The 25182-nt window shown below is 37.9% G+C and overlaps 3 protein-coding genes and 2 pseudogenes across 8 annotated transcripts; 3 read left to right on the forward strand and 2 right to left on the reverse strand.

Annotated features, from left to right (window-relative positions):
* Nucleotides 1-419: 419 nt before the first annotated feature.
* On the reverse strand, nt 420-4832 carry LOC110930934 (folate synthesis bifunctional protein, mitochondrial). 6 transcript variants are annotated; one of them, XR_002588124.2, is made up of 5 exons: nt 4673-4832; nt 4318-4404; nt 2700-4147; nt 2374-2559; nt 420-997 (listed from the first exon to the last, which is right to left on the reverse strand). XR_002588124.2 is itself a non-coding variant. In XM_022174323.2 (4 exons), the coding sequence occupies exons 2-4, from the start codon at nt 4373-4375 to the stop codon at nt 2530-2532; spliced, it is 1536 nt and encodes a 511-aa protein (XP_022030015.1). In that variant the 5' UTR covers nt 4376-4377; nt 4673-4832; the 3' UTR covers nt 1322-2529. The 6 variants fall into 6 exon arrangements, 5 of the variants coding, with proteins under 5 accessions (XP_022030015.1, XP_022030014.1, XP_022030017.1 ...); XM_022174323.2 differs by lacking the exon at nt 420-997 and having other exon boundaries at nt 1322-2559; nt 4318-4377; XM_022174322.2 differs by lacking the exon at nt 420-997 and having other exon boundaries at nt 1322-2559.
* Nucleotides 4833-6146: 1314 nt separating this feature from the next.
* LOC110930935 lies at nt 6147-9330 on the forward strand (annotated as a pseudogene).
* A 3463-nt stretch (nt 9331-12793) lies between these two features.
* LOC110930936 (transcription factor bHLH104) lies at nt 12794-16341 on the forward strand. Its single transcript, XM_022174327.2, has 5 exons — nt 12794-13017; nt 13747-13830; nt 14942-15019; nt 15167-15329; nt 15849-16341. Exons 1-5 carry the CDS (start codon nt 12923-12925, stop codon nt 16101-16103), a joined length of 675 nt encoding a protein of 224 aa, XP_022030019.1. The 5' UTR covers nt 12794-12922; the 3' UTR covers nt 16104-16341.
* Nucleotides 16342-17978: 1637 nt separating this feature from the next.
* Nucleotides 17979-20359, forward strand: LOC110930937 (pre-mRNA-splicing factor ISY1 homolog). The gene is made up of 2 exons (XM_022174328.2): nt 17979-18993; nt 20016-20359. The coding sequence occupies exon 1, from the start codon at nt 18090-18092 to the stop codon at nt 18987-18989; it is 900 nt and encodes a 299-aa protein (XP_022030020.1). The 5' UTR covers nt 17979-18089; the 3' UTR covers nt 18990-18993; nt 20016-20359.
* Nucleotides 20360-20884: 525 nt separating this feature from the next.
* LOC110930939 lies at nt 20885-22637 on the reverse strand (annotated as a pseudogene).
* Nucleotides 22638-25182: the final 2545 nt, after the last annotated feature.

Raw genomic sequence — 25182 nt, forward strand, 5'->3', positions numbered from 1 at the left:
AAGCACGTGATGGGCAATTTGGTCATTTCCATTCCAATTCTCACAGACCCAGTTGTATTAAACACCACCTACCCCTTATTCATCCAAACCCTGACCCCCAATTCATCTCTAAATTGCCCATCACGTGACAAGCACGTGCTTCCATTAACTGCATAAAACAAACGTCGTTTGAAAAGTGGACTGAAATGGTTACGAAAATGAAACTAATGGACTGAAATCGCAATTTTTAAACTAATGGACTGAAACCGTTATTTTTGACAAACCTTAGGGACGAAAACAGTAATTAACTCTTATTTTTAAGATAGAGAACGTTTTTGGTGTTTGGATTTTTAGAGAGAGGAAGTGTCTGTGATTTTTTTTTTTTTTTTTTGAAAAGCTGACTTCGTTAGAAACGCACCAATCCAAAAAGACCGGGCAGCCAAAACAAACAAGAGACAATTACATAATTACAAAACTACACCAGTTTTCCCAAGTCAAAGTTTTTAACTTCGTTCTACTTCTAACCCATAGAAACCCGACCATCTTTATCTCACTAATGATGTTCTCGACCTGAGCCGGTATGTTTGCGAACCTAAACTCGTTCCTAGATCTCCAAATGCACCAACAACAAATGATAATAATACCGTGAAGGATGAATTTTTCCAGCTCGTTAAGACCCGAGTGGTTGTGAATCTCCATCAGGTCTCTGAATGAGATCACAAAAAAATTGGCACACCGGTTGCTGCTGACAAAATTCAAAATGATCGTCGCCATGTTCTCGCCGTCGCTACAGAAGGGACAATTCACATCTTCGACATAGATGTTCATATTCCGCAAAGCCATGGCCGTAGGACTCCGACCCATCTCCGCCCGCCAGGCGAAAACGTTGCACTTTGTGGGTAACCATTTATACCTTTCCAAAAGGAAATTACTGCTGTGATTCTTGCCTTTGGCTAACAGCTGCTTGATCAAACTTGTAAACTACTCTTTTTAAACCCCTTTTAATATATCTGTCTCCCTTCATCAAAAAATATATAGCAACATGTTCTTGGCACTGAAGAAATTACTCACATTAGCATGTTAGGGCTGTTCAAAAAGCCCGCATCTCATGGCTCGCTCGAAAAAGCTCGCTTGAAATCAACTCGGTTTTTAAACGAGCCACCTCGGCTGGCTCGAGCTTTTGGCGAGCCGAACCCGAGGCCAACAATTCAGCTCTATAAGAAGAACGAACCGGCTCGGCTCGACTAGGTTATTAAACGAGCCGAGCCCGAGCCCACCCTACCTTGGCTCGTTTACAGCCCTATAACTGGTTAACTAACCCACCAAAACACTGGTCTTTGACTTGTTTGGAAATTGAAAATTTGGTATTAATGTTGTAACAGACATTCAGATCAATGTAGGTTCAGACCTTAGACTAAAGGGTATGGGGGCCGGCTAGGACCGGCGCCGGTCCCCCACACCGCCCCCCTGAGGGTCGGCTCGGCCCAAACGGCTCCCCACAGCTGAATGAGACGTGGCCCCACTTCAAAAATCTAGCCGTTTGCAACGGCACTTTTCTTTAAAAAAAAAAAATTCATTTTTCAATTTAAATACCCTCTTTCTCATCCATTTTTATACAATTCTATCCTATTCTACTCCCATTCTTCTCCAATTCTCTTCCTTTTTTATAAAAAACACTCCATATTTTTTTATACCTTTTTCTCTAAATCATGCATCCTTTCAACCCAAACAACCCCAACCCAAACAACCCCAACCCGAATAATTACAACCCGAACCAACCTAACTTTTTTTCGACCCCCGCTTACACTCCGAGTATGGACGAGTTGATAAACGAATGGACGAGTTGATAAACGAATTCCGTTCGTTCAAAGAGTTCGCGGCCGAAAAATACACTCACAAGAAAACCGTGTCGGCCGACCAAGCTCGAGCGGAGGATTTTAGGATTATGAGGTTGGATCTCGACTCGGTTCCGGAGGAGGAACGAGTGGTTTATCGGAGGATGAAGGAAGAAGTGATGAAAAAATGGACGTCGTAGGTTTTTTTTTTTATTTTTATGAAATGTAATTTTTTATTTTTATTTTTCGGTAATTTTTTTTTTTAGGAAATGTAATTTTTTTTTATGTTATGAAATGAAATTATTTATGTTGTTTTATGTTGTATTTTTTAATTTTTATAAAGTTTTTATTAACTTATTAAATTAAAACTTAGGAAATTATAAAATAATGAGGTGGGGCCCCATGCTCCATCCCCCTCAAATATCATGGAGGCTCATCCCCCACGAGCCGCCTACGTGGCGCCTACGTGGAGGCTCATCCCCGTGGGGATGAGCCGAACCATACCCTTTAGTCTTATGAGGAATGAAAAGGCAAAGAAAATTTACACATCAAAACTCACATTCGTCTCAAAAGCAGATCGGAAATCGAACCAGTTGCTCCACCAGACACGTTCTTCTTTTTTGTAATTTATCAAATTTCAGCACGTTGCAACACTTTTAAAGTTAAAATGAACGTACTAATGGCGTTGACTGCTGTGCTTCGCTTTTGTTGACCTTCACGATCTTCTCCTCGATACGCTTGTTTCTTACAACAAAATGTTCCACTCCCATTGTATTACTACTGAAATATAAAATTCAAACTCAAAGTCTACTCAAGTTCACATGAAAATAATCCTTTGTTGCAAAACCCACATCAAATTTCAAAAAGCTGTTAAGATCTTCCTACCCGATCCAACATTGCACCACAAAGCTTTACAGCGTCCGCATTATCTCCAACATTATGAACACGCACAACGTTAGCACCACCCAAAACTGCACATGTAACAGCCGCGACAGTCCCCGGATCTCTCTCAACAGCAGAAGCGCGACCACAAATCTCCCCCAAAAATCTCTTTCTTGAAGGACCGATTAACAAAGGTGCACGTGACACCCCTAAGCTCTTGCGCCCAATCTCGCTCCTAATCCTCTTCAATCCCATCAAAATATCCAAATTATCTTCGGTTTTCTTTGAAAACCCGATCCCCGGGTCAAGAATCATCCTCCATGCGGGCACGCCGCATAACTCTACAGTTCTTACACACTCATACAACTCATCAGCAACTTCTTTACAAACATCGTCATACTTCAAATTCTCACTGTTTTGCATAGTGGACGGGTCCCCTCTCATGTGCATAGCGATATACGGAACACTGAGATTAGCAACTACCCGAAACATATCGGAATCTAGCGTTCCGCCCGATACATCGTTGATTATATGAGCCCCTTTCTTAATTGCTTCTAAAGCAACTTCTGAGTAAAACGTGTCGATCGATAGCAGTTTTCCTTCAATTTCGGGTAATTCGAGAATCTTTTCGAGAACGGGGATTAACCTTTCGAGTTCTTCTTCGACAGAGATCTTCGTTGCCATTGGACGTGTGGATTGAGCTCCGAGATCGATAATGTCAGCCCCTTGGGATATCATGGTCTTAACACGCGATATAGCGGACCCCACAGAGTCAAACTTTCCTCCGTCACTAAAACTATCGGGAGTCAAGTTCAAGATTCCCATGACAGAAGTTCTCTTTGACCAATCCCATAACTGATTGTTGACCGGTAAAACTCTTCTTAACCCGTCTTTGCCTATCAAAGCTTCTCCACCTAATTTTTCCCAAGATTCAAAAAGTGTGTTTTTCGAGAAAGAATGCCAGCGTAGAACAGTATCATCATCGTCAATATCCGACCCCAATAAGTCAACTAACGGAGCCATAACAAACGGCCTCTCGAAGATTCTTTCATGTGGAACCGTGAGAATCTCCGAGTTAATTCTGTATTTACCATAAAACAGTATATCTAAGTCAATGGGTCGCGGGCCGTACCTAATAATACCTTTGATTCGGCCCATTTCTTTTTCTATTTTCTTGAGGGTTGATAGTAGCTCATGCGGGCCCAGCTTTGTAACGCCTCTGATGGCTGAATTGAGAAAAAGAGGCTGATCGGTCACGTAAGCCGGCTCGGTTTCGTATAAACACGCATGTCTTGTTATTTCTATGCCCGATTTCTTCATTTGAGTTAAGGCTTCGTTAAAGTTATTAAGCCTATCACTCTCATTGCTACCTAAAGCTATTACCACTTCCTGTTCTGGAGAATGGACTTGTATTGAAGCTTCCGAGGAGAAATGAAAGAACGAAATCGATGCTGCATAATAATGATGTATAAAATATCAATAAATGTGATATATATATATAATTTAGCACAGACTATTGGTAATTTTTGGGATCAGAATCAACATAATTAACAAAGTCCTATATGAAAGTAGATGACAAAGTCTTTCATTAGTTTTATACATACATACAGTGGAACTCTACCTCTATAAGATGTGCAGACAGCTGATTGTGATGAGAGTAGATGCTTGAAAATATTCATGGCTGTAAATTAAGTAGTGAAAGGGAAATCTGAGAAACCGACAAAGCACAAAACGATTATAAGCGAGGAGTATTATCTCAAACTTTAACAGCAAGATGATAAGCATGAATTTACCAAAATTTGTAATTAATCATGTGTATAGTGACCATAGTCACATAATTCGCTGGTCATGGAACGATTTTCGTTTTGGTTCGTCCGATCCAATTCGAGGTACGAACAGGATCCGGCGTTTCCGACGACCATAATGGCAACAATTCAAGTGTAATAGAGAAGAAATGGTGGCTAATCGAAGCTTACCTGCTTGCTTGCTTGCTGGCTGACTGAACCTTACCTTCCCCCCTCCCTCCCTGCTGAATCGTAGAAAGAAAGAAAGAAGATCTCTCAGTCAGTCAGTCGGCTGTTTGTTTTTTAGGTTTAGAAGATGGAGGAGCCAACAGGGAGATAGACAAGAGGAGGAGGACGACTGCTTTAGCTTGTTCTAATTTTAATTTTAACTAGGAATAACACCCGCGCGCGTTGCGGCGCAGGTATATTATAAACATCGAATCAATTAGTCCAAACGTTATGCAATAAGTTAACCATATGAAAACACACGTTTCAACGTATCCAAGTGAACTCTATGTAACTTATATAAACATTGCGATTGGATAAAAGAGTAAAGTAAATCGAGTTTATAATGTACAATCATAACGTATTATGTGTGACCCGACTCGTACATAGAAAACGTAACGAATATAAAAGAAAAAACTAACACGTGTATGTGACCCAAATCGTACATTGGAAATGTAACGGGTATAAAAGAAAAAATTGACACGTAAAATCAAAAGAGATTGTTAGAGCTTTTGAAAAAAGAAAAGGATGAAACCACAATTTGACTCCCTTCGGTTCGAAACAAAATTCCGAAACATTCATAATATAAGCACGAAAACATATTATATTTGACATGACTCGTTTCCCAAAAAACTTACGTTGAATCGTAGACTAACTCTAATTTATACCAAAACGTACATTAAAATATGCACGTAAATGTTTTTTTAAAGAAAATGTATTATATTTGAGCTAACTCGCTTTCGAAAAAAGTTTACGTCAAAACGTAGAGCAAATCAAATTTATACCGACACGTACATAAAAATATGCACGTAAATAATTTGTTTTTTAAGTAAAGAAAGTATAGGGTAAACTCGAAACAAATTATTAGTAAAAAAAAAAACTTAATATATTAAAGACCTTCGTAAAACCGTTCCAAATAGCACCAATACCACACCGCTGCCAACGACCACCAACATCAGAAAAGGTCGTAAAAACGTTGAACCACACACGCTCGTTGTGGCGTGTTAATGCGAAGAAATTAGACCGAAACGTAGAAACGTAGAAAAAACAACTAAATCGATTTACGACCCGCATATTGCTACGAATTTATCAAACAGGAAAAATTGACGCGTTGCGACGGGCCTGTCAAACGGGAAAGCACAGCCAAAAAACGTTGAACCCCACATGCACGTTGCGGCGTGTTAACTCACAAAATTTAAAACGAAACGTAAAACGTAAAACGAAAAACTTGCGAAAGATGAAAATTATGGGGTTAGGAAGTTGAAAAAAAATGTTAGGGTTAAATTGTTAAAGATGAAAAGTTTTGGGTTAAAGCCAAGGTAAAAAAGTCAAAAGGATTAAAATATCTATATATCTATATATAAGCATTTCCTATGTCTAGAAATGTAATTTCACCCACAGTTTTTAAGACGTCATTCCAAACGTCATCTTGTGTTTCCCTAATTTTACACCCTCTCTCCCAAATCTGCCCCCATTAAGTGCAATCTCAATGTTTCCTTCAACCAAAACCTCCTTGTAAATCGAAGAAGCAAATGAAACGGTGGGAGCAATAAGAATTGAATGTTATTGAATCGTTTGCCATCTCCATTTATAGTTATATTGAATGTCGAATTTCATGACTTCTTCAGTTGCGAAACCGTTGTATAAATCAAATACCTCAAGGCTGAAACGATTCCCGTCGCCGCCGATATCTGCGTCACCACAGTCGATTGTTTTTCTCTTCCTCCCATCTCGAATCTGTTGGCTGCTTCTTCCCTCATTGTGAGTCTCGAATCCGTTGTTAATGCTTTTTATATGTTATGGTACAACTGTCTTTGTGTTCCTTTATTTATGAGAGTAAGATCTTATTCATCATATGCATGTTGATTTTTTGATAATGGTTGTTTTAACTTGTGATTTTGGGAAGGAATGGAACAAGAAGACACAAACCGTATAATGTTTGAATGTCTGCCTACCACTTGCTCGATAAAACGCCTATATGAGGCTGACACGTTTTTTATACTTAATTATGTTATCACTGTTGCATAAATTTTGGTGAACATTTGTAACCTTTGTAGGTACTCACCGAAGATAAATTTTGTGCAAGATCTAAACACGGACCCTAAGCTTGCATCTGAAGATAATTATGTTGATGTTATCACGAATGTGGTGCGTGTTGTGCATAGATATTCACATAACCTTGAACCAGGCTATGACTAAATCGTATTGCACTGCAGGTTAGTGTAGACAATTTGACAAACTGATCGAAGTATTTAACTATAGGCGTCATACATCTCACCATATGTGTTTGACATGTCTTATAGACCATTATTTATTTTGTTATACCAGGTACCCACTAGCGAGAACGACTGGGACGATGAATATGCAATTAACATTATTACTCACTTTTGAAATATGCAATTACGTTATATGTATATGAACTATATTCAGGAACCCTGTGTATCATTTTAAAAGTTTCAGTTCAAATTCATGATTTTGAATGAAAAAACTAAAAATAGGTTGTGTCGTTTCTCATATCATTGACTAAGGTGATCCACTAGCACAAAATGAGTAAGCAAATACATGTACATGCTACATAGCAGGCGTTTTAGTTTTAGTTTGTGCCTTAAGAGAGAACTTTCATTAGACCAAGAATTGTGCTTACTCGACCCGAAACCCGTTCTTACCCGGACCCGTTCTGACCCAGACCCGCTCCGACTCGGAGCTGTTCTGACCCGGACCCGTTTCGACTAGCTCTCCATTTTGGTGTAAATGTCAACGTGATTACTTGATTACTGGTAATCAATTATCTTCTGATTATATTGAATAACTACTTTTATTTTTAATTTCTGTTTTCATCTAAATACGACTGTATGCGATCAACTTGCCATTGCTAAGGAGAATGATAAACGACTCGGTATTGGAACAAACATGTACCCTTTCTCTTCTTTGCTTGGTGGCCACAACGAACGATGCATCAATTGCATTGCAACACTCCTTATTGAAGAGTTGATAGAGAAAGCTGATGGATTTTTTTTTCAGGTTGGTGCTCCTTTGATAGATGTTATATGTGATTTATTTCTTGATAAACTGAATCTTTTGGTCTAAATATACAGAACATAAGTATGAGATTGTGAATAAGTTACGAGAAACAAAACACATTTGTGGGATTACTGGAGATGGTGTGAACGACGCCTCTGCTTTGAAGAAGGTCGGCATTGGAATTGTTGTTGCTGACGCTACAGATGCTGCAAGGAGTGTTTCTGACATTGTGCTTACCCAACCTGCCTGGGCTTAGTGTTATTATCAGTGCAATGCTTACAAGTCGCACAAAACAGTCGTTGATTCTAAAACGCTCCAAACTTGATTCTAAAATGTCACCAGACAGTCGTTGATCCGACTTCCAAGTTTCAACGAGGATACTAAGCCTTCTTCAAACCCATCCAACGAATCAAACTTCTGTTGTAGGGAGTAACTAAATTAATGGGTACGCCGGCAATCCTAAATTTGGGGCAACAATGCTCCGTCGGGGATTGTAAGCTCATCGATTTTCTTCCCTTCACCTGCGATTGTTGCAATAAGGTTCTTTTCTCAACTCTTTCTTAATTAATATCTGGGAATTTCAGTTCATGTGGTGCTTGATTATTTATAAGTCATTTGATTCTGTTGTTCAAATTAATAATTGCTAGCTTCATATATGTTTTTTTTTCAATTAACTTTAGTTGTAAGGTTTATAAAACACACAGTTGAAATTAGGGTTTATGTATGTTTTTCCTTTAGGATTTCATTCATGTCTAAGCCAACACTCTATTTTAGAGTTTAGAAAGGGCTAAATACAACATCTTTTTACCAACTTTTGTTGGGATAAGAAGCCATATCACTTGAAAAGAGCAGTTTTGCTGAACTTTTGTGTTTTTTTTAACAAGTTTGACTTGTTAGAGATAAACATATACCTCAAATTAGGGGTTTTCATGTTGTAACCAACTGAAACAATTCGGCTGTTTGAGATATATATGGTTTGGCTTTGGCTCTTTAACGTTCGCCTGACAGTTTAAAACTTGGAACTGGTAATGTAAATCAAGCGGGTTGTTTAAATTTTTATTTATTTTTATTTTTTATATATGTAATGTGTAGTCAAAACCGGAGCATGAACACCCTTAAGTCTCAGATTGACGCATTTGTAGGTAAAGGGGTTGAAACTGACACCTCTATGCTCAGATTGAGTGGTCCGAGCCGTGGTCAGGGTGGGACCACCAGGACGAGCACGAGCACAGGCACGAGCAATGGTGGTCAAGTGGAGGTGTGTCCATCTTGTAATGTGAAGTTTTCTAAGATTGGAGATTTGATCACGTAGAGAAAGTTCATGAGAAGAACGGTGTGATGAAAGCGACGTTAGATGTGTGCCCAAAATGTAGCAAAGGGTTTTGTGACCCGGTCTCGCTTGTGGAGCATGTCGAAAGAGAACATCGTGGTACTTTTAAAGCTTTGACTCTTAACAGCGTTTCATGGATTGTTACGCACTACATTTTTTGAAAATGTTTAGACTGATCAATTACACTTTTTTTATGAAACAAGTCTCATTTTCATGTTGACTTAATTTTGACCCAGTCAGTTTTGACTTAAGTCGGAGGTGTGTTTTGTGTTGACCCTTTTTTCTTACATATGGCCACATGTAAATATGTAACGCTCTTGATTTTGGTTACGAAGTTGTGGTTTGTACTGTCTATATGCATGTTTATAACAGAATCATTAAAAATCTGAAAACATTAACTAAATTACATTTTTAATCTTAATAGAGGATTAATGACCTTTTATTATTTGTATATAACAATACTATAAGATGTAAAACATTACAAAATCATATATGAATTTATGTGAGCATTTAATATATCCCCTTGAACTTCTTCCTTTTCTAATAATCAAACTTTACCTATTTTAATTTATTTAAAAATAAGAAAATCCAAGTAAAAAAAATTGTTTAATGACACCCTATAAGGCTTGTGTGTAATGATTTGACGCCTCTCATACCACATCACTAAGTTGGGTGTGAAACACCACCCCTAAGGGGGAGTAAGTGGGCTTGGCGTAAGCCAATCTTGATTCTAAAATGAAAGGGACCTCGTCTTCCTTTATATAGTATGATAGGCTCAAATTCATGTTTCCATTTTTAATGGGTTAAATGAGTAAATTTTATTGAACGGTTCAACTGGGTAATATTTATGGAACGGGTCAAAATGGCTTGATCTACGACAACTTACGGGATGTTATTACCAATTCTTTTAAGTATTTCGGAGCCTCACAAAAAACCGCAACTATTAATAAACAAAAGGAAAATGAGTACAACACTGTAAATTGTTGACTCCGCCGCAACGCGCGGGTTTCCCACTAGTAAAACATAAAAACCTTCAAGCTAAAAATGAAAAATGCCAAAACTTTTTTGAAAAAACTCACTATGCATAGATTACAACAACATAAAGCAACAATTGGTTGCTTATTTATAGGATGGAAATTTTGATTTCGATTAAAATTACGGATTGATTTTGATGTAACTTAACAAGTTTTCTGGATTTTATTTATATATCTTTTTAAACTTAAAAATAAAATAAATAATAAAAATACAGATTGATTTTGATTTTATTTCTATTTTTTATTTTAACTACATATATTACTACTAGTAGGGTGCCCGCGCGATGCGGCGGGGGCGTCACTTTGCATTACGACACTCATTTCCATTTGTGTATCAATCACCTCGGATGTATATATGAAAATGGATTGAACTGGCCGGAAGTCTATTTCTAATTAGGGGTATTCACGGTTCTGTTTAGAACGTGAAACCGCCCAAACCGATCATCATTTTGGTTTCACGATCGTTTTTGTTTAGCTTTCGGTTGGTCAGTTTCAGAAAACTTCAAACCATCGAGAACAAATTGGTTTACAAGTTATACCAAAAACAAATTGTAAAAAAACAATCCATACCATAACATTTGATTAAATCCCTATCTCACATGTCACATTTTCAAATCTTATTAGGTTCTTCACACTTTATTTTTTTGAACGGTTCTTCACATTTTTGTGTTCTAAACATTACAATCCTAAAGAAACTTAATTAGACATAAAAAAATCATTATTTTGTACCATCAATGTATCATATTTTATAATGTAAACAACCTTTTTTATTAAGATTCGGACGACTTGTAGAGTTTGTATTGCTTGTTTCTAGACAACTTATGTTAAATAATTCTGCAAAATCTTGTTAGCTTTGCGTGTACTTGTCATACTTTATTTTGGACATATGGTATAAATCCCTAAATCTCGATGAGTCCAAACCGTTGGTTTTTTAGAGTTTTACGATTTGGTTTTGATTTACAAAAAAAAAAAAAAAAAAAAAAAAAAAAAAAAAAAAACCGTTACCACGAATTGGTTCACGGTTTGACCTAAAAACTATGAAAAGTCGAACCGTAAACAACTTTAATTCTAATGTAATAAACATCGTAAATCACCTTCCTCCACAAACTATTTTGGTCGACTTTGAAACGCTACCATCATTTAGCTAACACAACAACATCCTAATGGAGTAAAATGAACTTTCTACTATCGAATAGACTCACGCTCATCACATGTGAATTGTGATGTGCCGTTCATAAAAATAAGCTTCAAGCACATGCCATCATTATTTATTATACAACTCGTGGTAAAAAAATCTATATAATACATACAATGACCAAAAATCTAGGGGAATTGCTTGTGATAATTTCAACTACACATCATTGGCCATTGCTAGTGGTGATGGTCCTTCATTAGAGGATGGTTCGTCATGTAAGCGTCACGTAGGATGAGCGTGAGGATGGGACAAAGAGGATGGGGCAAAGAAAAGGGGGAATGGACCTAAAATGTGTATGTATATATTGTATGTATAGGGGTGTGTGAAAGGGAGGGGAATAATTTTTGTCATCTAGTGAGCGTCCCCAACGTCCAGAACTCGACGCCAAGGACGAAGCCGGAGGGGGGCGGGATGGTGTTGGACCGGCGCCGGACCGAGGACCGAGGGGGGCGTCCCCCATACCGCATAGCCTTAGAAGCTTGAAATTATACACTTTTGTATGTATTATATATAGAATTTTTTGGAAATTGACCTGTAATAATCTCAACTAGTCTTATTTTTTAATGTTTCCCATGTCAGTCTCACCTTTCACTTATTTTTTCTCCACCAGTCCTCAGTTAACAAGCTGACGTTTTAGGGCTTTTGATTAAAACCGTTCACAGTTAAAAAAACTTAACGGAATTGAGTTAAGGTTTTTTTCTTTTTTTTTAGAATTACAAACTGACGTATTAAGGCTTTTGATCAGAACGAGAATACTAGTCTATTGATGTAAAAGTTACCTCGAAACGGTGTTCCAAACGACTTGATTTTTGTTAATTGGAAGTTTAAACACTCGAATTGAAGCACCGTTTTCATCGCTTGGAGCACAATTTTAAGGTAAGTTTTGCATCATTCGACTCGTATCCTCATTCTAATCAAAAACCCTAAAACGTCAGCTTGTTAACTGAGGACTGGTGGAGAAAAAATAAGTGAAAGGTGAGACTGACATGAGAAACATTAAAAAATAAGACACAGGTCAATTTCCAAAAAATCTATATAATACATACAAAAGTGTATAATTTCAAGCTTCTAAGGCTATGCGGTATGGGGGACGTCCCCCCTCCGTACTCGGTCCGGCGCCGGTCCAACACCATCCCACCCCCCTCCGGCTTCGTCCTTGGCGTCTAGTTCGGGACGTCGGGGACGCTCACTAGATGACAAAAATTATTCCCCTCCCTCTCACACACCCCTATACATACAATATATACATACACATTTTAGGTCTATCTCCTCTTTTTTCTTTGCCCCATCCTCACGCCTATCCTACGTGACGCTTACATAGCGAACCATCCTCCAACGAAGGACCATCACCATACCGTGTAGCGTAACAAGAACTTTTGAATAATTTTGTCCGTCCCCCAATTTAGACGACAACGATAGAATAACACTCCCCAAAAATAACATTTTCCACGTGGCCCAACACGATTGGATGAGATCCTAATCCTTTTTGTAGAACGTGACCTCCCGGATAACAGTGTAATAATCAATCAATTACTTTCTTTTATTGTTGACCATATGAGATTGAAGACTGCATTAGAACATCATATCTAGGGTTTCGTATTCAATATTGTTTGCGATTGTACCGAAATCAACATCAAATGGATCCGTTTGAGGATGCTAATTGGGATCTGATTGATTACGACAGTCTAATTAACGATGTTGCACCGGCTCATCTCTATTGGGCCGATCAGAGGTAACTGATTTTGTTGTTTCGCTTCGTATTTTACTAGTTTTTAATTATATTATTATTGTGAAAGTTATATTCAGGATTTGTGAATGATTCAGATTATTGGAATAAAATGAAATGAAATGAAATGTTGATATTGTTAGTTAGGTTTTGAATTTGGGATTAATTTTTGTATGTCTGGTTGTTGTTGTTATTATTAGTTAGCATGGTTGTAAAACAAGGTTTCCAATGCCTAGTACTTCCTGATTAGTCGCTACAAGGTAGGCTGCGGAGACGACTTTCTCTAACTCTGCCTAATTACTTGGAATCGATCAAACGCGGTCAAACTCGGCCAAAATCGGATCTAGGAGGTTAATTCAAGCTGAGTTTGACTTAAAAAAATAATAAAACATAATTTATGTGACTATCATATTAAATAATGAATATCGTTTTCACGTATTTTGTTATAAATATTAGTAAATTTATGTTATTGGACATATATTTAATTTCCGAAAACTAATTTCTTCATAATTTAACATGTCCGGGTACTCCCCGAGTACTCTCTGCCTATGCCGAGTACTCTCAACTCCCCAGTCGATCGACTAGGGAGCGCCTAGCGACTTTTGCAACCATGTTAGTTAGGTTTAGGGGAATAGATGTGTTTATAGTGTTGGTGAAATGAGTTGAGATGTGTTAATGGTTTTGTGGAGTTGCAAGCAATGTTGTTTGATTGAATGTTGGTTTGGCATTTTGCAGTGCTGCGGTCCAGGTAGATGCTTCGGTTGCTGGCTTTGCACCGCTGGAGAAGGAGTGTACGGAGAAAGAATGCTCGAGAAAAAGGTATTGCAGAAGAGTTTTGTTAATTGAAGTTTGATGCGATTTTGGTCGAAATGACATGATTACTAACATGAATGAATTGTCTTGTCTGTGATGAATTAAAGATTATTGGCCTAGAAGTAATCTCATATTAAGTGTGACTTTTCTGCAATTATTATCTTCATATTAATATCTGAATTAGGCTTCATTTTACTTGGTTGCGAGCTGATCTCGTGTTAAAACGAATTAAGAGACACAGAATGATGCCTGAATTGTTTTTTTAACTATTGTAATCGTACCTTTGTTGCAATGCAAACTAACCATAGTTATTAAAAGCCATCGCCTCTAGCGCCTAGGCCCATTTTTCAGGCGAGGCGAGGCAGTTGCGCTTTAAGTCGAGGAAATTGCGCTTTAATTCTCCAGGTGATGGTTCAGGCGCACATTCCGGCGAGATTCCTAGATTCCGGATAGTTTCTGGCGAAATTCTCTAAATTCCGACAAGATTTCTAATTTTATATTAGGAAAACTACTTTTCTACACTAATACACTAATGTTTTTAGAACTTTTGGTTCTAAATAGTTGATATATAGTTTTATATAATAGAATTTGTTTATTTTATTTGAAGAATAGTATTCTTTTTCTAATACATAATATATTTTTAACTTTTTTTCATTATGCGCTTAAGTTTTCTCAGGCCCTTGCCTTTTTTGCGCTTTGCGCCTAGGCCCCAGGCGAGGCCTATGCGCCTTGAGTGCGCTTAGCGCCTTTAATAACTATGAAACTAACTACTGTACCTGCTAACCCTTGTGGCTCTTTTAGAACCCATCATATCCACTCTCACACTTAAAATTTGCAGTTTGCACATTGCAGACCCTTTTGGTTTGATTTGGGCAACTCTGAATCCAATATGACACATGCTCTTTTGAACTAAAACCTTTGTTGTTTGTTCGAAACGCTTTTTTTTACACCCAAACAGTCCCTAAATTGCTTCCTCTAAATCTGCGTCCCATTTAATAAACTGCGTATTTTGGGGTTTTATTCCTATCGTGTATATAATTCTATTTTTTTTTCTCATTCTCTGTTCTTGACACCCATAAATGTTATATTTGCTTCATATTGTTTTATAACATAACAGGGGACGCAGTAATTCGTGCAGCAAGGCCGAGAATAAAGCCTGTCGTGAGAGGCAAAGAAGGGAAATGTTGAATAACAGGTGACTTTTTTCTTTATTAAGTTTCCGCAAAAGCTTCCCCTTTGTAACATTATCGTGATTTAGTCAAACTTGATATACCCTTTAGCATTAATAAAATGATTCTTGTTCATGGTTTTCGGATGACGTATTGTTAGTTTTATTTTGCAGGTTCTTCGAATTAAGCTCTACTTTAGAACCTGACCGGCCCGCCACTACTGATAAATTAGCTATACTTGGAGACGCTATCCGAGTTTTGAATCGACTCAAATCTGAATCTCAGGATTACAAAGAAACGAATGAGAAACTGTTGGAAGAAATTAAAACATTGAAGGTTAGTCTATATATCAGCATATGTCATATGTATATATTATAATAAATAACAAAGTAAATTACAAAAATCGTCCTTTATGTATGTCACTTATTGCAAATTGTGTCCTTTGTCTTCAATAATTACAGAAAACGTACTCGATGTTTGCAAACCCTTGTAAGTTATGTCCTTTAGCCCTAACTCAGTTAATTTTTTGTGGTTAAATCTGACCAAATGGACCCCGCATGAGGGTATTTTGGTCATTTTACTCTCATGTGAGGTTCATTTGTACAGATTTAACCACAAAAATACCCTCATGTGGGGTCCATTTGGTCAGATTTAACCACAAAAATTAACTGAGTTAGGGCTAAAGGACATAACTTACAAGGGTTTGCAAACATCGAGTACGTTTTCTGTAATTATTGAAGACAAAGGACACAGTTTACAATAAGTGACATACATAAAGGACGATTTTTGTATTTTTGTGTAAATATAAATGTATATGTGGTGTGTGGATTAAAATAACTTTGCCAAAACTGGCAGGCAGAGAAGAATGAGCTTCGTGAAGAGAAACTCGTTTTAAAGGAGGAAAAAGCAAAATTGGAGCAGCAGGTGAAAGCGATGACCAATAATATTCCGCCACCTGGATTTATGGCACCGCATCCAGCTGCATTTCAGGCTGGAGCGAACAAGATGCCCGTTTTTCCAGGCTATGGTTACATTCCAATGTGGCAGTATTTACCGCAATCTAGTTGTGATACTTCTCATGATCATGAGCTCAGGCCGCCTGCTGCTTAATAAAAGTGGCTAAGGGACGACAGCCAATGAGAATATTGTTAGCTCATTGTAGTTTGTACATAGAAACGTGCGTAATTGCATGTTGCTGTTTTCGTCTGCTGTTATTGATTTCTAGAGACTGATAAGAGTTATTCGTAGGGCGAATTTGTTGGATAGAAATAATACACCTCTTTTAGCATTGTTACTTGTGACTTTTGTATCTTCCTTTATAATTTGTTGGCTCTCTTTGCTTTCAAAACTTTAGATTCCTGAAATGCCCATCATGGAAAACTTAGCAGTAGTCAACCTGAAATGTTGACTTGTAAACATCTAGTATGATAATTAAGCTAATGGTAAAATCTTTGTTACATTTCATTTGTATTACTCTTGTTTGTTGATTCTTCTTGTAAGAACTTACCCTTCATTCAAAAGGGGGGAGAAATCGACGCGCTTAGGGTCCTGGCAAGACGAACAACCTCAGTTTACAAGATATTGAGAAGAAGTATCAAAAAGATAACGAAAAAAAATACAAGTCTATTAATGTAAAAAAAGTGAACAAGGTCAATATACAACCTTAGAAAAACAAAATATAAAACAAGGGGAAAAGGATAACAATTATTTTCATATTTTTAAGTATAGCCCTATCATAAAAGTCAAATAAAACATACATGATTTAGGGACATATAGTAATAAAAATAGTGCTAGTAAGCTACCAATAACAGGTAATTGATGGAAACATATAACATGGACATATGAGACATCATATAGACACAAATAAGCAATGACATACAAGGACACCTTTCTTTTTAAGTATCATAATATGAAATACACAAGTATCATAATATGAAATACACAAACAAGAAAAATCCAGAAAAACTATTTTCTTATTTTAAGGATTAAAAGGAGTTAGAGCATGTGTAGTGGAAGGGGAAGATAATGCCCCCATCCTAGGGCGTTTTGCGCCATGTGGCGGTCCAGTCAGCAAATGGGCCTCAATTTGGCATTATGTTAAAAGGGGTGTAGTGAGGATGTGGGTTATTGGGCATTATGTTAAAAGGGGGTATAAATATAATTAAATAAAAAAACCTTCAAAAATGCTATTGGCCAAAAACCGTCATATAATACCATTTTAGTGTTATTCAAAACACGCCAGTGGGGGGTTTTTTTGCGAAAGCACGCCGAAGGGGGTGGAGGGAGGGCGTTTTAGGGCGTGTTTGGGGGGAGAAAACGCCGGATCATGGCCCACTACGGGTGGTCTTATTGTACTACTTTTTGGTTTTTACCTTGTTCAAAACACTATCCACAAACAAGCAATGCCCAACATTTAAACTCATTCACTCTTTCTTCTCTTACATATTCATTGTTCTTCTTAGTCATGCCCTTCTGTTCCAACCTAATTGCGAGAAACCCGTTTCTCTTACTCTCAAATCTTTCATATCACTAACTCTCTCGATCATACCCTTCTCAACCAACAACCACCCGCCGATACAAATCCAGTGATAACCTGAAGCAACGAGTCGAGCCAGGGAGCTCAAGCTCGAAATTAATTCAGGCGGTTAAACTTGGCTTGAGTTTTACGTCAGAGTTAAACGAGCCGAGCCATGGGCCGAGCCGAGCTTAGCTCGAGCTTGGCTTGGTTACAAAATGAGCCAGCTTGGTTCATGTCATCTCAAATTGAGTTTTTTTAACTAGTTTTTTTCGAGCAAGCTACGAGTCGCGAGCTTTATGAACCGCCCTTACTGTGAGTTACAAAATTTAAATTTAGGGTTGTAAATGCAAAAGCAATAAAACGAGGACTATGAATAGTAACGCAAATTAAAATTGAAAGGACCAAAAGTGAAGAACAATATTAATACAGGGATGCATACGTAAACATTCAAACCCTTTTTCCCCAAATCTCATCTTCATAAAACAGAAATCCGAAACAAACAACAAAGTGTTCATCTTCATCTTCAAAACCACAGCAATCAACCTAGGGTTAGGGTTTACACTCAGTCCAATCTCACCATGGCTCGTAACGAAGAGAAAGCTCAATCGATGCTCAACAGGTTCATCACCATGAAAGCCGAAGAGAAAAAGAAACCTAAAGAACGCCGGCCGTTCCTCGCCTCCGAGTGCCGAGATCTCTCCGACGCCGACAAGTGGCGTCAGCAAATCATGCGCGAAATCGGCCGGAAAGTCGCCGAAATCCAAAACGAAGGTTTAGGCGAGCACCGGCTCCGTGACCTAAACGACGAGATCAACAAACTAATTCGAGAGAAAGTGCATTGGGAGCGTAGAATTGTAGAGTTAGGTGGACATAATTATTCGAGATATTCAGCGAAAATGACTGATTTGGATGGTAATATTGTTGATGTACCAAACCCTAGCGGACGTGGACCGGGATATAGGTATTTCGGTGCGGCGAAAAAGCTTCCTGGAGTGAAGGAATTGTTCGAGAAGCCGCCGGAGTTGAGGAAGCGAAGGAGTCGGTACGATATATATAAACGGATTGATGCGAGTTATTATGGATATAGAGATGATGAGGATGGGGTGTTGGAGAAGGTGGAAGGGCCGGCGGAGGAACGGATGAGGGCGGAGGCGGTAGCGGAGTGGATGAGGATGGAGGAGATTAAGAAGGAGGCGAGGCGGGCGGTGAAGAGCGGGGAGGTGGCGGAGGTGGGTGTGGCGAAGGCGATATTGTTTGAGGAGGAGGAGGATGTGGTGGAGGAGGAGAGGAGGGTGAAGGAGTTGGAGGAGAAGGAGAAAGAGAAGGAGTTTGTGGTGCATGTTCCGTTGCCGGATGAGAAGGAGATTGAGCGGATGGTTTTGGAGAAGAAGAAGATGGAGTTGTTGAGTAAGTATGCTAGTGAGGATCTTTTGGAGGAGCAGACTGAAGCGAAAGCGATGCTTAATATTCATCGCTAGATTGGTATGATTTTGTTTTGAGTTTTTATTGTCGTTAATTTGGATTCGTATTGATTTAATGATGTTCTTATGCTTTAGTTTATGATCATTAAGTATTTTAGTCCATTTTCTGTTTGGGGATTGTTAGGTAATTGTTCAATTATCGTGATCGTTGGTTTTTACTGCAACTATTTTGTATATAGAGGAAATCATCATGATATTTTGTTTATTTCGACTCTAAATTGGTTATTGAGACCTTTAATTTGGTTAACTGCTATAGTCTAGATTAACACATCCTATGAACTCGTATACACTATTACACTCCCCTGCATAGGAACTAAGTTTTTTAAATTCTTTATGTTATGTATGTTTTAAACAAACATGCCTATGTGATGCAACATTATTTCTTGATTAAGGGTACCGGATGTGTGTTGTATATGTTAAAAAACACTTTTTTTTTCTTTCATAAGTTTTGTTTATAAATAAAACTTGAGAGTTGAGACCAATGTTTCCCTCTTTCATTGGCAGTTTACTAGTTTAGTCATAGTTGTTAATGGCGAATAGCGACAAATAGCGATAAGGTACCTATATGTTGCATAGCGAATAGCGATAAATATCGGGCGGCTATGTTATAAATAGCGATATACTAGAAAAAAAAATATATGTATATATCAAAATACCCTGGCATATATGCTATTTTACATGTATATTTGACGAAACCTAAAATCCAACTATTTTATAGCTTAATTGCTATTTATGTTAAAAAAACGTCGCTATTATCGCTACAACCCTAATAGCGAGCGCGATCGCTACGCTCGCTATTGACAACTATGAGTTTAGTAACTCTTATGGTTGTGCTCAAGAACTTTTTGATATGGTAACTTCAATTCATGTATTTGCATACCTAGAGTACCTTATTATCGTATCCAGCAACGGATACGAGTACCTTTGTTTTCTAGTTCCTGTGTTTCGAGGTTCTTAGAATCTGCATTGACGATCTGCATTTGCATTTAGCATCTCAAATTGTCATTATGTGGACCTTTTCAGGTGGATAACTATACTCCGGATGCGGTGACATTAGAATCTTGGTTTCATAATTTTAGTAACACCTGTTGCTTTCGAGTCCCAGACACAGCTTTAATTGGATATTTGGGTAAAAACAAGTTAAAGACTCTTCTACAAGGTTAGAAGGGAAAAAGAAACTGTACAACTTTGTTCGGTTTTTGTCATCGAGTTTAATGTTTTCCATTGGAATACTGCAGCCTTTTGCTTATATTGTTACCCATTCAACTTCGGTTTACTTAAATGGCAGTCAACGGTATGTTAGTCGTATAATCTTTTTTTAAGTTGTTTGTTTGAGTGATTTATTAAATTTAGAAGCATTGGGTCTTGGTCTTCAAGTTTAAGCAGTTTGATCCTTTTAGGGGCTGTTTGGCAACATCTGAATGACTAAGTGCTGAACCAATAAGATGTCTGAACCATTAAGTGCTGAACCAGTAAGATTAAGAGCTTGTATAATGCTTAACCGTTCAGAGCCAAATGTCTGACCAATTCAGATTAGAGGTCTTAACCATTCAGACTCTGTATAAATCTTAACCATTCAGAGGAAAATGTCTGAACCATTCAGACATTTGTTCGTGAAACAAACGGTCTGAACCATTAAGTGCTGAACAAGTAAGAGGGGAGGTCTGAACCATTAAGAGCCTCATTAAGAGGTAAACAAACAACCCCTTAGTGTGTATTACCAATAGAAGAAGCTGATCACTAATGGTAACATAGAAACTGCTAAATGCAGTTTATAGCAACAAGTTATCATTTGGTGGTAGCATAATAGCAACATATATTATTTCATTACGTGTTATAAGTCGGCTTTATTTTATTTGTTAAATAACCCACGAATTAGCAGGATTATGAAGTTTAAATAACCCACATATTGATACTTTATTCAGTATTCGACATTACATTTGTGGAGCAGTGGAGGGTGCGATGATAATACACACGACATACAATATACCAACCGCACAACTCAACCAAATTCTTATGAAAAGCACAACAAAACAGTAAAAACATGGTTCAAGATACCATACAATCAACATGAAAATAATAGCTTTTTATTCATGGAGATGATTCCCATATCGCCTTCCAAACGAATTAGATCTTGAAATGCAAAAGGGCAGAAGTGTTATCAAGCCCCTTTGCATTATAGTAATCTACATAATCTTTCAGTGTTGTGCCTCTGTATTTGGCTGGATTATCATTTGAAAGCAACTCGGTGATCGGTTCGTATACTTTTTCTGTTTGAATATTACCTGTGGTAAAGAATGATGCTATAGATACTCTTGGCCCAACCTTGTTAGCCACCACTTTGTGTTGCGAACTCACAAACTTGTTGTTTGTAATCAACTGAAAAATTCCATAGATTGCCCTTATTAGTTGCAACATAATTTAAGTATAAAGTCATCTCATTTCCTACTATATTTGACTTTCGTTAGACAATTTTAGGGGTGTGCATGGGTCGGTTTTGATTTCATACCATAAACCAAAAAACCGGTTTTTGGATTTGTGATGACCGTTTGGTTTCAGCTTTCACAATGTATAATATAAAAAACGACACTGGGAGAGAGAGAGGGAAGGAGGGGATGCCTGCAAAAAATCTCCGGCATTGACCACAACAGCTCCTGGTATAGGAGGAACATGAGTCCATTGATTTTGGTAAAAGACCTTGAGGCCTCCCATATGATCTTGCAGAAGAATCGTGATAAAACTGTTGTCAGTGTGGGTTGGTGTGCCTATTGTTAATTCAGGTTGCGGGCAAGTAGGATAGTAATGACCAAGAACAGCAAGCCCATCCGCGCATCCAATGTCCAAAAGGTGATTGCGGTTGAGCCCAAGCGCCTCGGCCATTAGCTCCAATAAAGAAACCCCGAGTTTCATCACTTGTTCCGAGTACTTTAACAAAATATCTCTGTGATAACATCCCAATCAAACAAAATACATCCAATAAGTAAACTTTTTTGTTCAACTTCACACTTTTATATCCAATCAAACAATATATATCCAGTGATTAAACAATATAAAAAGTAAAACCTGCATGGTGGTGGCAACTCGTGTGGTTGGGGTGGGTTAGGAGCCATGGTGCAGTAGAAGGTGTCTCGCCAGTTAGTCACCGGTGCAACATACAAGTCAAAGTTGCTATTGTAGATCACCCTGGTCTTCCCACTCATATCCCTTGTGTACCACTGCTTCTTCAACTCACTCTCTTGCTCATAAAAATCCATCACTCCTTTTATCATCTCCTCCAATATATTATTCGGGATTCCGTGATTCACCAACTGAGAATCCCCAGCTCTCCAATGCATCCTTCACTTGCTCGATCACCTCATTTCGACGTATTGGATCTTCGTTGATTCCTTGGAGGTCGATGGTAGGAAGAGTTAGCTCGGGATGTTCGGAGTTGAGGTTTTCGGGTGAAGGTAGATGGAATATTCTAGGGACTTCGGTTATTCCGGCATCAACGAGTCCTTTGACGCCGGTTTTGGTTTCGTCGAACGCCCTCAGCTCCGCTTTCCGGTCATAGTCCGGTTGTGTTGATGTAGAGGTACCATTGAGGGCCATTTTTTTTGTCTTGTGGTAGACAAATAGGTTGAAGTGGTAAGTAAATAAACAAAGTTAGTTATAGAATGTATAATTGCAACTATTGATTATGGATAGTCAAAGTCAATGTCAAATATTTTGTGAGAGATTAGAGGCTCTCTTCATTTCCGTGATGGTTTTCTTCTTTTTTTTTCTTCTTATTTTAAAGATAGGTGAAAACTGTAATATAGGTATATGATTCCCGATGGATTTAAGAAAATAACTAATATTATAATTTAATAATCGGGTGGAAACACAATTTTTTGACAGTTTTAAATTATGATTATCGGATGGAAACATGCCTGTCTCCGAGAACTCTTGGGTTCTCAAGGCCGTGTTCAAGTTCTAATAATGGACCCCCAAAAATTAATCAAATTGGATTGGACTAATAGACTACATAGTATAAACATTTTTTTTTTTAAATAACTGGGTCTTGTGAGCTAGCCCACCCTGCACAGGGTGTAAACCGGCCCTGGCTGGAAACATATTTTTTTTCTGTGTTATAAAAAGTATTAGAGTTAAATGCCATTTTAGATCCCTGTGGTTTGGGCCATTTTGCCAGTTTAGTCCAAATGTTTCATTTTTCGCTTGTGGGTCCAAAAAGATTTTACCGTTGCTATTTTAGTCCACCGGGTTAACTTCATCAATTTTTTCCGTTAACGAGAAAGGCAATTAGATAATTTTATATGGCCGAATTGCCCTTCTAGTTAACAGAGTTACATATAAAATGACTGAATTGCCCTTATAGTTAATGGAAAATACGGATGAAGTTAACTCAGGGGGCTAAAATGACAACGGTGAAACTTTTTTGGATCTACAGACGAAAAATGAAACACTTAGACTAAACTGCCAAAATAGCCCAAACTACAGGGACTAAAATGGCATTTAACTCAAAGTATTATATTATAGATGGGACGGCTTTGTGACATTATGAAACTTCGTTGATTAAAATGATTTCTTTGTTGCGGGTCAGAATTTATACAACTTGACATCTAGAATCTAGCTAAAGTTGCAGCAAAAAGTCAAGAGATTTGAGATTTGTAAAGTTTCATTCGCGGAACTAGGAATTTTTTTATAGGGGTGCGTAACATTTTTAAAAATTTTAGGCCGCAAGGTATATAAATAAAAATATTGGTTCGTATCTGGTCGGTTCGAGTCGGGTCGGGTCGGGTCGGGTCATATAAAACAAAAGAACATCAAATTAAATGGTTGATATAATCCTCTTAGTAGATATGCCCTTCTAATCTCATCTCGTTGATTCACGTTATATGATTCAATCGGCTTGCGATTATAAGGATCCGAAGGAAGAGTATCCACATCAACGAATTCGGAAGATGTATCAACTTTCCTCTTGAGAAATCGCGCCATAACGTCCCTACTCATGGTTCCTATCGGCTATCACACATAAATTGATCTATAAGTTCATGGCTCCATAACATATTACATAATGTATCAAGTATTCAAAGAAAATTACCCGTGTTTGATCAACGATGGTATGATGGCTGATTACGGTGGTATGCGGCTGCTGTTGTCGCTGATGTTCTGATCGCTGGCGTGCGTGCAGGGATGATAGAGAGCGTGAGAGAATATGTAAGGGTCTTGGGCTTGGTTATTTTATTTTAGTTTGAAATATTGTTGATTTGTTGGGTTTGTTTATTGGGCAAAGACTTAGTAGTGGGCTAGTTAAATGTATTGGGTATTTGAGTTTAGTTATTTAGGTATTAAAAGTTATATAATTTAGGTAGTGTTTTTAAAAAAAAATAAGAGTTTACTAAAAAAAATTTTAAAATATAAATTGATAACACTTTTTACCTAAGGGATGCGGACAAAAAATTACAAGGGGTGCGGACGGAAAATTCGAAGGGGTGCGGACGGAAAATTCCAAGTGGTGCGGACGGAAAATTTCAAGGGGTGCGGACAAGATTTTTGACGGAACTTAACACTATTTTTTTTCCCAGGGGTGCGCCCGCCCACCTTAGACAAGCCTTAAGTCCGCCCTTGTAAAGTACCCATTAGCCGGTAAGTATTGGCTAATGACATTATAGTCTAGTGACAATTTCTTGAACTTTTTTTTCATTTGGATCAACGGGATATGAAAACGTTATCACAAACGTTGACCAAGTTGGGTAGATCCCGTCAGTTAAATAGTATCCACACGTTTGTATGTATGTCCATTCACTTAAAATGGACACTTAGGTGCGGTTCCATTCCGTTTAGCGAGGTATATTAGAGACTGTTGGAGAACATTGATGTCGTTTAGTGAACTGGTCAGTCCACAATACGCATGCAAAAACCATAAATCTTGTGACACGACCGCTCCAACTATGACCGTTGGGTATTCGTGATCACCTCTCATATACTTTGACCTCGTAACACTATGGGACACACCCTCCACACAAGATACATACAATCAGTGCTACCTAGCATCTCTAGAATGTGGTGTTTTTCCTCGTGGTTTTTGTATAAATTCGCTACGTCGGTGCTTGTCGGCCTGCACATGTACTTAAATCGGATATTTGGGTACAAGTAAAAGACTTCTACAAGGTTATGAAGGGAAAAAGAAACTGTACAACTTTGTTCG

This window comes from Helianthus annuus, chromosome 3, assembly GCF_002127325.2.
Source record: "Helianthus annuus cultivar XRQ/B chromosome 3, HanXRQr2.0-SUNRISE, whole genome shotgun sequence".
Classification (NCBI taxonomy): domain Eukaryota; kingdom Viridiplantae; phylum Streptophyta; class Magnoliopsida; order Asterales; family Asteraceae; genus Helianthus; species Helianthus annuus.

What these genes read in the sequence shown, in the direction of transcription:
- LOC110930934 (XM_022174323.2), bottom strand. Translation starts at nt 4,375, where the DNA reads ATGAATATTTTCAAGCATCTACTCTCATCACAATCAGCTGTCTGCACA. An exon ending in TGTCTGCACATCTTATAGAG is followed by an intron (nt 4,148 to 4,317) that starts GTAGAGTTCCAC and finishes ATTATTATGCAG; the next exon opens with CATCGATTTCGTTCTTTCAT. An exon ending in GTGGTGCAATGTTGGATCGG is followed by an intron (nt 2,560 to 2,699) that starts GTAGGAAGATCT and finishes ATTTTGTTGTAA; the next exon opens with GAAACAAGCGTATCGAGGAG.
- LOC110930936 (XM_022174327.2), top strand. Translation starts at nt 12,923, where the DNA reads ATGGATCCGTTTGAGGATGCTAATTGGGATCTGATTGATTACGACAGT. An exon ending in CTCTATTGGGCCGATCAGAG is followed by an intron (nt 13,018 to 13,746) that starts GTAACTGATTTT and finishes GGCATTTTGCAG; the next exon opens with TGCTGCGGTCCAGGTAGATG. An exon ending in AAAGAATGCTCGAGAAAAAG is followed by an intron (nt 13,831 to 14,941) that starts GTATTGCAGAAG and finishes ATAACATAACAG; the next exon opens with GGGACGCAGTAATTCGTGCA.
- LOC110930937 (XM_022174328.2), top strand. Translation starts at nt 18,090, where the DNA reads ATGGCTCGTAACGAAGAGAAAGCTCAATCGATGCTCAACAGGTTCATC.